This window comes from Amblyraja radiata, chromosome 31, assembly GCF_010909765.2.
Source record: "Amblyraja radiata isolate CabotCenter1 chromosome 31, sAmbRad1.1.pri, whole genome shotgun sequence".
In the NCBI taxonomy this organism is placed as follows: Eukaryota; Metazoa; Chordata; class Chondrichthyes; order Rajiformes; family Rajidae; genus Amblyraja; species Amblyraja radiata.
The window spans coordinates 17,298,306-17,309,946 of NC_045986.1; the positions used below are offsets into that span (position 1 = coordinate 17,298,306).

The 11,641-nt window shown below is 43.0% G+C and overlaps 1 protein-coding gene across 1 annotated transcript; it reads right to left on the reverse strand.

The window, feature by feature from the left end:
- Positions 1-655: 655 nt before the first annotated feature.
- Positions 656-11,339, reverse strand: LOC116990290 (chymotrypsin-like elastase family member 3B). Its single transcript, XM_033047797.1, has 5 exons — positions 11,308-11,339; positions 11,006-11,142; positions 6,034-6,176; positions 2,368-2,520; positions 656-673 (listed from the first exon to the last, which is right to left on the reverse strand). The coding sequence occupies exons 1-5, from the start codon at positions 11,337-11,339 to the stop codon at positions 656-658; spliced, it is 483 nt and encodes a 160-aa protein (XP_032903688.1).
- Positions 11,340-11,641: the final 302 nt, after the last annotated feature.

The following is an 11,641-nucleotide window of genomic DNA, read 5'->3' on the forward strand; positions in this document are numbered from 1 at the left end:
GAAGAATTTGTGAGACTACAAAGAAGAATAATCCAAATGTGTTTATTTAAGATCAAATCTTCAGCACTATCTGTCTGTGACGGTGATGGGGGGGAGGGGGGAGGGGGGGCGCAAGTGTAAACCCACCCTGTGAGTTGGTGACCATCACCTCAGATGGCGAGAACCAGCTCAATCACCACTTGACCTGTCCCTTGTCGCCTAGACAGCTACAGCTAGTGGCGACTCCAGAAGGACACACCAAGCACTGACGTAGCTTTATAAATAAATAGGTGGTCGACACAGCAGCAAGACAATTTGCAACACACTCATCTTTCTGTCCAAAAAATCTGGACATTCTACTCACATGCTGTCCCCAGTAACTTCTGCAGAGGTAAAATGGTAATGTGAGGTCAGTGTAAAATAAATCCTGGCACTTAAAATAAAAACTATACAGGCATTGCTCTACGAATAAATTACAAACAAACAAACAAACATAATATGAAATGCAGTTCATTTGCACCAGAAAATCATGTATAAGCTGTAGAAAATATTTCTTTACATTCATCTTAACAACATGGAGCTCAGGTCTCTGCTGTGCAAATCAGCAAGAAAACGTCAGACTGATTTCATTCTTGATCAAAGGTACGTGATTGCTTGAAGCTTTTGTTCCCGTGCTTTAGTTGCTGCTCATGGTCTAGGAGATAATAAAAAAAGGAAAAGTAGATGTGAATATAACATTTGACTGCTGCCTGATCCAATATTCTACTGATTATTCACAGATTTCTCAGACTGCATTCATTTCGTTTGTATGGACTTGTACAACTGTGATACAGCCCCCCCCCTTCAAGGTATGCACCATCCTGACACATGGTAATATATTACTTTGGTACACACAAAAAGTTGGAGTAACTCAGCGGGTCAGGCAGCATCTCTGGAGAGAAGGAATGGGTGATGTTTCAGGATCGCCTTCTTCAGTGGAGGGGGCGGGACAGAGATAGAATGTAGTCGGAGACAGTAAGACTAGTAGGAGAACTGGGAAGGGGGAGGGGGATGGAGAAAGAGAGGGAAAGCAAGGGCTATCTGAAGTTAGAGAAATCAATGTTCATACCGCTGGGGTATAAACTACCCAAGCGAAATATGAGGTGCTGTTTCTCCAGTTTGTGCTGGGCCTCACTCTGACAATGGAGGAGCCCAGGACTGAAAGGTCAGATTGGGAATGGGAGGGGGAGTTGAAGTGTTGAGCCACCGGGAGATCAGGTAGGCTAAGACGGACTGAGCGGAGGTGTTCTTGCCGATGTAGAGAAGTTGACACCTGGAACAGCAAATACAGTAGATGAGGTTGGAGGAGGTGTAAGTGAACCTCTACCTCACCTGGAAAGACTGTTTACTCTGTTCTCTGCTGCAGGTGAGGCACCTCTGGAGCAATGAGACATCTGCTCTACAAAGAGATAGCTCTACAGCATTGCAGAGATATGTATGCATCACGTTAGGCATCTCTACATAAACACTGCCCAGTCCATCATCGGCTCTGACCTTCCTTCCATCGAGGGGATTTATCGCAGTCGCTGCCTCAAAAAGGCTGGCAGTATCATCAAAGACCCACACTACCCTGGCCACACACTCATCTCCCTGCTACCTTCAGGTAGAAGGTACAGGAGCCTGAAGACTGCAACAACCAGGTTCAGGAATAGCTACTTCCCCTCAGCCATCAGGCTATTAAACCTGGCTCGGACAAAACTCTGATTATTAACAACCACTTTCTGTTATTTGCACTTTATTTGCAGTTTATTTATTCATGTGTGTATATATTTATATCATGGTATATGGACACATTTATCTATACTGTAGTAAATGCCTACTATTTTTCTGTGTGCTTAAGCAAAGCAAGAATTTCATTGTCCTATACAGGGACACATGACAATAAACTCACTTGAACTTGAACTTGAACATTAATTTTTCTGTCCAGTGAGCTACCTACATCACAATGTTTCGCCACCAGTGAGGTATCTTGTTGATAAAGACAATTATCTTTTCTGCGGAGTGGGATCTCGGTACTGTTCGGAGATTTGACAATACCAACAGCGTCATCTCAATAGAGTTGTACTTCTACATCAGAAGTAACTATCCCTGCACTCAGTGTGAAGGCTCTTCTATTTGTGAACCACTTATTTGGAGCACTTATGGAGGTCCCTTCTCCCCAATCCAGGAATTATCACTGTTCCAATAGCGAAGGGATCCAATAGCATGGTGAAATATCATATCAGAATTTCAGAATTGCATGTTTACAGGTGACTGAAACACTATTTTGCATTCACGGTTGATTTGAAACACAGCGGTCAATACACTGAATGGACACGGTCCAAGAAGGAATTTAAAGGGTGGACTTACATCATTAATCCAGCCTTTGAAGGCAGACACTCGAGTGTAGACGCTGGGCTTCTTCGGCGTATTGCACTTAACAGGTCCCAAGAAGCTTCCCACTCCATTGACATACCACCTGCCGTCACTACCAAAACAATTCAAAGGACTGCCTGGGTCACCCTGAAGTAAAAGAAATCTTTCCTTTATGTTGTTTTTTTTTTAAATAACCGTTGCCCATCACATATTACCCCGGTGTCGTGTTTACCCAGAATAATCGGCACACCCCACTGTAAGGAGCTATGTGCACTTCCATCATTCACTCCGTTCCACTGAAGGCACCAGCCCACTAATTCCCCACCAGAATAACATTCCAGAGCAAGATTAAACCCCTTCCCTGTGGTGCTACATCCTAAAGGAGAATCAGAAAGGGTTTAAAGTTGTTGGGATGCTGTTGCCAGCTTTTTGGTCTGAACTGCCGGAGGTGAGGCTGATCGAAGACCTTCATGAGGTACCATTGCTCTGCACCATTAACAATACGTCTAACATTCCCAAAGGACGCGCAGGTTTGTCGGTTAATTGGCCTGTGTAAAATTGCCCCTAATGTGTAGTCAGTGGATCGAAAGTCAGATAACGTAGAATGAAGGTCAGTGATCAATGGTCAGTGTGGAATCGGAGGGCCAAAGGGCCTGTTTCCATGCTGTATCTTTAAACTAAACTATACTAATCAGGAGGCCCACTGCTGTAAACTGAAAACGTCAAAACACTTCATTCAGTACCAGAGCCCACACTCTACATATTATAATTAGTTTATGGAGATTACACCAATATTAAGCAATGCATACTGATTATCTCCAATGGGTGGAGTCGATGCATACCCACTCATATTGTTAACATTGCTGGGGTTGGAATAGCGGAACTAAGTCTTGTCGTGGGAGATTCTGCAACCGTGGTGGATGACTTCAGCATTCATTTAGATCATTTTCAAGGATATCAAGAAATAGCTCTTCAGATCAGGTTAAAGTTTAAAAAAAATTAAGAATGTAACTGATGGATTTTGAGTAAAGGCAGGGAGAGGAAGAAAAGGCAGAGATCAGCCTTGGAGGTTGTGGTGGGATGGCCTTCCCCCATTCCACTTACACCAGACCAGAGGCAATTGACAAAAACATGGTCAAAACCACTACAATGGGAGATCTGTTAGATGCCTTGACATCTAATAGATCCTCCTAGGTACACAAAAATTCTGGAGAAACTCAGCGGGTGCAGCAGCATCTATGGAGCGAAGGAAATAGGTAACGTTTCGGCCCAAAACCCTTAATAGATCCTCTTTATATATTACACCTCCTTATATGTTACACTAATCTCCAATATGTCTTTGTGATAATTATTCCTCTGTTGTGTGTATCATTGGTTGAAAATTATGAAGCAATTATTTAAACAACTGCAACTGATTATCGATTGTCACATATTTTATTCTGATTTTTCAATCCACATTTTTAAGGTTCCCCAGCTCAACGTTGTAGATTGTCCTTTTTTATGTTTAAGACCCTGGTTTTGATCTTTAGGTTGTCACTCACAAAACCATCTTGAAATTCCACCAATTTATAAATCACGTGAAATCACGTCAGCTTTATATAAACCTAGAATTTTAGTATTTTTCAAACAGTGCATTGAACTAGATTATATCATTCAATTATACAACCAATCATGTGAGCATCATGAGGCCCTTACATAAAACTAAATATAACCAAACTGCTTGTCAAATATTTTGATGCACTAAATTATCCTGAACGCAGTTATGTGATTCAGTAATAGACAATAGACAATAGGTGCAGAAGTATGTGTGGGTTGGAGGGGTATGTGTGGGTGGAGGGGGAAGTTGTGGGAGGGGAGGAGGAGGGAGTGAGCTTGGACGCTGGGCTGCTTGTGGCTGGGCTGCTTGGGGTCCCTCCGAAAATTGTGTCAGGTTGGAAACCTCCGCAGGCCATCCTCAGCTCCAGTAAAGACGCGATGGTGCAGGAAGGGGCGGACCGTCCTGGTGAGTGCCGGGGGAACAAACTAATCCACGCGGCGCTTGGAACGGCAGGAGAAGAGATCGATCTGCGCACGCGCGGTTTTTAAGATTTTTTAAGCCTTGCCAACGTTTACGACATTCAACCGATCATAACGAAACTTGGTGCAATCGCAGCATAGGAGAACAGTGAGTGAACTGGCGAAAAATCCTAGCGCTATCGTGAACCATTTTTGCGCAAATAGAAAGACCGCACAACCCAGAAGATAACAAGATCAGAGTTATAGTTATGTATAGATAGATAGATGAGAAAATTTATTGGGATTGATGAGGTCAATGTAGAGATGGGATGGATAGAGACATGAGACAGCCTCAAACTAAAGGGTCAACACTTGCAATGAAACCGGAAGAAACCTCTTCTCCCAAGGTCATTTTGTGGACATCAAGATCCCACTGAAGTCAATAGCAGTATTCAATATTACATAGAAACATAGAAAATAGGTGCAGGAGGAGGCCATTCTGCCCTTTGAGCCAGCACCGCCATTCATTGTGATCATGGCTGATCGTCCCCAATCAATAACCCGTCCCCATATCCGTTGACTCCACTAGCCTCTAGAGTTCTATCTAACTCTCTCTTAAATCCATCCAGTGACTTGGCCTCCACTGCCCTCTATGGCAGGGAATTCCATTTCACCGTGGCTGTGAAGCATGTGTTGCTGATCACGTTCCAGACTGAAAAATCAAAGGATATCGGGTTAGTGCAGGAAAGTGGCATTGAGGTGGAAGATCAGCCATGTTCTTGTTGAATTGGTGTAGTCAGAATGCGGGGCCAAATAGATTACTCCTGCTTCAGTTTCTTAAATTCCAATAATCCTGGCTTATCCAGCCTTTCCTCACAATTACAAGTTTCCATTCCTGGAAACACTGACCCTATGTAGATAAGAAAACAGAAGAAAATCGGATCTAGTCCCTCTGTCATATCTTTATACTGTTCTGTGGGGCATTTAAGATGTGTAGCTATTGCCAGCAAAATTATTCCAAATTCCATTACATAACCCATTTTATTTTCAGGAGGGTAAAAGTTAGACTTCTTAACACATTGCATCTTCCCAACATTTCGAAGTCCAAATACAGAACAAAGTCAGAGTGAAACCTTTTTATGTCACCACAATTGCCCGCATTAAACATTAGATGTTATTCACGTTATTCCCTTTATCGTGTATCTATACAATGTGAACGACTCCATTGTAATCGTGTATTGTCTTTCCGCTGACTGGTTAACACACAACAAAAGCTTTTCACTCTACCTCGGTACATGTAACAATAAAATAAACTCAAATCAACCCACTGGTGAAATTGCTAATATAAATGCTGTCAATCCTCACAGTACCCATTTCCCAGAATTGCAACTAAATGATATTCCCTTTCACATATGTAAAAATGAAATAAGATTGAACGGGTGCATTTTGATTAAGCTGCATTTGTCTTATGGACCATTTTTTTACATTGGGCATGGAGATAGTGGTCCAATGGTCTTGTAATGCACTGCCCGTTGTTCCCCTGTTTCTAGGAACTGCCTGTTAAAGATCAGTCAGGGAGCTTAGGAAATAAAAAACAATTAATGTCTTTTGAATGCATGTACAGATACTATTTGACTGATTTAAGGTATAAGCTTAATGACATACTTCACATGCATTCTTGGAATAACCACCAACACAAATCATGGTGTCCATCACTTTGGTGCCCCACCAGTCATTCCGGCTGCAGGTGTCATAGTCGACTGCAGGTAGAAGCGTCTGTTGTAACTTGCGTGGTTTAAGCCCGTTTTCTACATAACGTCAAACATTAAAACAGCTTTGGGTTAAAACAGAAAACTACTTTTTTTAGTTTAGTTTGGAGAACAGAAAACTACCTGTTTAGCTTAGACATACAGCGCGGAAACAGGCCCTTCGGCCCACCGAGTTCGCACCGACCAGCGATCCCAGCACATTAACGGTATCCTAGAACGCTATCCTCCACACACCAGGGACAATTTTACATTTATACCAAGCCAATTAACCTACAAACCTGTACGACTTTGGAGTGTGGGAAGAAATCGTAGATCTCGGAGAAAACACACGCAGGTTGCGGGGAGAACGTACAAACTCCATACAGACGAGCACTCGTGTAAGGCAGCAACTCTACCGCTGTCGCCGCGGAAAGAAATACAAATACAATGGTTTGAAATGTGTAATTGGCAGCAATGTAATACCTAGCACATAACGCCTAGATTACCTGTGCTAAAATGAGAGGGTGTGGCACAGCTAGTAGAACCACTGCCTCACAATTACAATGACCTGGGATCAGTCTTGACCTCCAGGGCTGTCTGTATTTGCACGTTCTCCCCATGAGTTTCCACCGTGGTGATCCAGTTTCCTCCCACATCTCAAAGACATGTGGGTTGGGAGGCTAAGCGGTCAATGTAGACTTTCCCTTGTAGGCAGGTGAGTGGTAGAATCTGAAGGGAGTTGATGAGAATGAAAGGGGAGGAGACACAAAAGACTGTGGCTGCTTGAATCATGTAGGAGATACCAGAGACTAGTTGCTGGAATCTTGAACAAAGCACAAAATGGACAGGCAGCATATGTGGAGGGAATGGACAAACAATGTCTCGGGTAAGGACCCTTCTTCAGACCTTTCACATAGCAAGTACTTGATGGTTGGTGCAGACTCGGTGTGCTGAATGGACAGTTTCTGTGCTCTGTGACTTTGTGATTCTATACTATTACATGTCGGTTTCAGGAAATGTATAATTGAGTATCTTATGATGATTAATGGAGTTGAAATATCAGACAGAAAGCAGGTGGAAGTTGGAGCCCTTGAAAATAAATCCAAGGTGTGCAGTGGCTTCTGCACTCTTGGGGAAGTAGAATACTGGAACTCACTTAAAAACACGATGCTGTTTAAACTGGAGCGTTGGGAAAAAGTTTTAATGCTTTTAGTTACGTTTTTTTTAAACAAGGGTATTGTGAAGCTAAGCTAGGCCAATGGACTTAAAATCCAGTTCTACCAGTCAAGTGAAGTGGAATAAGTTCAAAGCCATATCTTGATCCGATGTTCCTCCAAGGCAAATTTCTTCACAGACAATTAATGATTAGCATTCGCATTACTGGTTATTGGAAGACTTGATGCCTGAGTTGCTGCTGGTGTCTGTTGTTCTATTTCCATTGTAAAAGTACTTTGAGCATTGTCTGACACCAGCAAATCTATTCAGTGGGGATTTATTTGACGGTTCCTGTGGCAGTCAAACATTCCTACAATGAGGAATTAATGTGGAGTGATGGCAGCCAATTAACTCACAACTCGGAAACCCAGGTGCCTAGCCCCAGGCACACTTATCTGCGTACAGTTGAAGAGTAGGAATGCGTGATGTTTCAGTCTTCAGACTGAAGAAGGGTCTCGACACGAAACGTCACCCATTCCTTTTCTCCAGGGATGCTGCCTGTCCTGCTGAGTTACTCCAGCTGGGAGGCAGTGTTAGCTGTGAGGAGGATGCTAGGAGGCTGCAAGATGACTTGGATAGGCTGGGTGAGTGGGCAAATGCATGGCAGGTGCAGTATAATGTGGATAAATGTGAGGTTATCCACTTTGGTGGCAAAAACAGGAAAGTAGACTATTGCCTGAATGGTGGCCGATTAGGAAAAGGGGAGATGCAACGAGACCTGGGTGTCATGGTACACCAGTCATTGAAAGTAGGCATGCAGGTGCAGCAGGCAGTGAAGAAAGCGAATGGTATGTTAGCATTCATAGCAAAAGGATTTGAGTATAGGAGCAGGGAGGTTCTACTGCAGTTGTACAGGGTCTTGGTGAGACCACACCTGGAGTACTGCATACAGTTTTGGTCTCCTAATCTGAGGAAGGACATTCGTGCCATAGAGGGAGTGCAGAGAAAGTTCACCAGACTGATTCCTGGGATGTCAGGACTTTCATATGAAGAAAGACTGGATAGACTCGGCTTGTACTCGCTAGAATTTGGAAGATTGAGGGAGGATCTTATAGAAACGTACAAAATTCTTAAGGGGTTGGGCAGGCTAGATGCAGGAAGATTGTTCCCGATGTTGGGGAAGTCCAGAACAAGGGGTCACAGTTTAAGGATAAAGGGGAAATCTTTTAGGACTGAGATGAGAAAAACATGTTTTACACAGAGAGTGGTGAATCTCTGGAATTCTCTGCCACAGAATGTAGTTGAGGCCAGTTCATTGGCGTTATTTAAGAGGGAGTTAGATGTGGCCCTTGTGGCTAAAGGGATCAGGGGGTATGGAGAGAAAGCAGGTACAGGATACTGAGTTGGATGATCATATTGAATGGCGGTGTAGGCTCGAAGGGCCGAATGGCCTACTCCTGCACCTATTTTCCATGTCCATGTTTCTATGTGTCTATCTTTGTTTTATACCAGCATCTGCAGGTCCTTCCTACAGAGTTGAAGAGTCTTCCTTTCAACTTTTGTCCTCAAAGACTTTTGAACTTTTGATTCTCTTGTCAAGGATTTATACAAAATAGACCTTTGTTGCCAACGAACTGAGTGAGGTAATGAAAGAATTTTTGGAAATTGTATGAAAATTGAGCAAGTTGATAATATGGTTAAGGATTAAGTACTGGAAAAGGATGGTGGGAAATGAGGCCAACATCGTGAAGGTAAATTAGAAGAGGCAGTAATTAGATTAGGGAAGTGTTGCATGAAGCAAAAGTTGACCTTGGGTCTTTGTAAACGAGACTGACTGCAAAAGAATCGATCAGAAGAGGGGTCATTTTATGACACCCATTTACAGAGCAAAGGAAGACAAGTCTCAGTTGTCAGGCAGACAGAGGCAGCTCTCACAGAGATCAAAGGCTACCGAGAAAACTGGGTTACTGTTGAATTATTGTAAAACTGTGAAATCTGTTTACATCCATTGTAACATGAATACAATAAACTGCTGCAGGTTTTTTGAGTCGGTGAAGTATCTTTGAGACCTCTGTTAAAGTGCTTCCCCAGTATATACTGTTCATAGTTTGAACAAACGGAAATTCCCCACTGAGTGCAGTCCCGATCTGAGCCACAATTAAGGTGGCAACTGTCTCATGTGAAAACCAGATGCAGGTTCAACACCAACATGAGGTGAGTGATGAGAAATAGATATCACATAGAAACTTGTCTTTCAACACCAGCTGCCCAATCCACCAGGAGGGAGCTCCAAAATCATGAGGCACAGACTCTGAGAAAGCCACGTGGTTGCGCTTGTTCTGGCTATTGCTGCACAGAGCAGGAGTGACATCCAGATTAGCTCAGATCGCAAACTCAACGAGGGAACAAAGAAATCTCACCGACCTATTGAGAAGACCAAGACACCCCATTGACCTGTGGAGAAGACCAATGGATCCCATTGACCCATTCTAGGCCTTACAAACATTGTCTATAATTCACCATTGAGGGGTAACTCTGGTAGGTAACTTTCCCAAGTGCAAGCATTAAAAGTGAAATTTAGCACAGGGTCCAAGTTGCCAATATATCAGAAACTGATTATTTTTATCGAGATGACCTATGGAAAGGCACCAAAGTCCTTTTATACAACACTAATATAATCTGTAACTTTATTCATGAGCTTTGATGACTTACCAATATTTCTCAAACAGCCTTGACAGATACCACTAATGATGCCTCTGGAAAATACTTTCCATTAAGTGGAAGATTTATGGACTAATATCTGTTCTCACGATTTAATTACTCAGTCCCAGAATCCTAATGTAAATGTGGACTCGGGCAATAGTGACTGTACACGTCACATGACGTTATCTCACCTCGTTCCTTCCAATTACCACCTGGTTGGAGCGAGGTTTAGTTTAGAGATACAGTGCGGGAACAGGCACTTGCTGGGACATCTGAAAGTTATCTCGCAACTGCATGCTTGACAAACTTCACATTGGCCTTCTTTGCCAGAGGATTTCTGTTAAAGAGTAATTGCAAATATATAGGTTCAAAATGAATTGCAAATGGAGAAATCTGTCCATTCTGGTCTCTCTGTGATAGTGAGTGCAACAAACATTCTCCAGCTTTAATTTCTGGGTCAGGATGTTTGTCGTACATGAGGAGAGATTTAAGCAGGCATTGTTGTCCACTCTTGAGTTTGGAAGAATGAGGGGTCATCTCATTGTCCCCCTGGTCGTAGGAGGAGAACGCAAAGTCGCCCTTCAACACTGAGATGAGACATTTCTCTACCCATCAGAAGGTGAATCTTTGGACTTCTCTACCCAAGATAGCTGCCGAGCCTCAGCCACTGGGTATTTTTAAAAGATAGTTTGAGACATTTGTGGATATTAAGAGAATCAAATGTTCTGTGGAAGAAAGTAGTGCTGAGGTCAACAATTAACTCAGATTCAATTGAATACAAAGCCCGAGGAAGGGGCTGAATGGCCTGAGTCTACTATTCCTTATATTCTGGAAGTGATTGGTATGAGAGGCAGCCATCCTTCTGCACTGGTTATCAATCCCAAATGGGTCAGGAGTATTCCCGGTCACAATTCACAAGTGCCTCGAGTCAATTGAATCAGAAGTACTAAAGAGACTCTTTACTCACTCCTTATATAAACATAGTCTTTAATATTTGTCTTTTAAAGCTAATTAAAAATTACATACTGTACCATTGAGTTTTCCCCATCCAGTCACGACACACGTGTAGTTATCTGGTAGTTCTTCGCCCGCTGAAGGGAGACACGATAGTCTGATCTTGTCAGTGAAGACCACAGGCCAGGAGAGTTTTAACAAAGCTAAATCAAACCTACGAGCAACAATGTGCATCTTACACTCAGTTATATAGGCTTTAAGCTCTATGCCAATTCTAATAATGTGTGGGTAAAATGTACAGATCATCATAAACCTTGCAGATGGTTGTTGTGAGATAGCAGTAGATGCAGCAATGGACCCTCTCGCTAAAGCTACTCACCAAAGCCTCTTCCAGCACAGGATGCCATTCATCCCATAAGGTCCATGGCATCTCCCAACAGATCAATCCCTACAGTATCATTTTTCCTTGTAGCCTTACAATTTATTCTCCCTTGCATGCCCATCAACCCTCCTATGAATCTTTTTTTTTTAAAGAGGTAATTTGCAGCAGCCAAGTAGATTGGCAGTATAACCAGGCTGTGGGCAGATTCACGCAGTGACTGGGAGATTACATACAGGGATCTGAGGTCAGCATCGAACCTGCGAGCCATGAGGTTGTGGAGCACTCCATCGCAGCACCGACTGTCAGGAACACTCCAAACTCACCGCCTGCT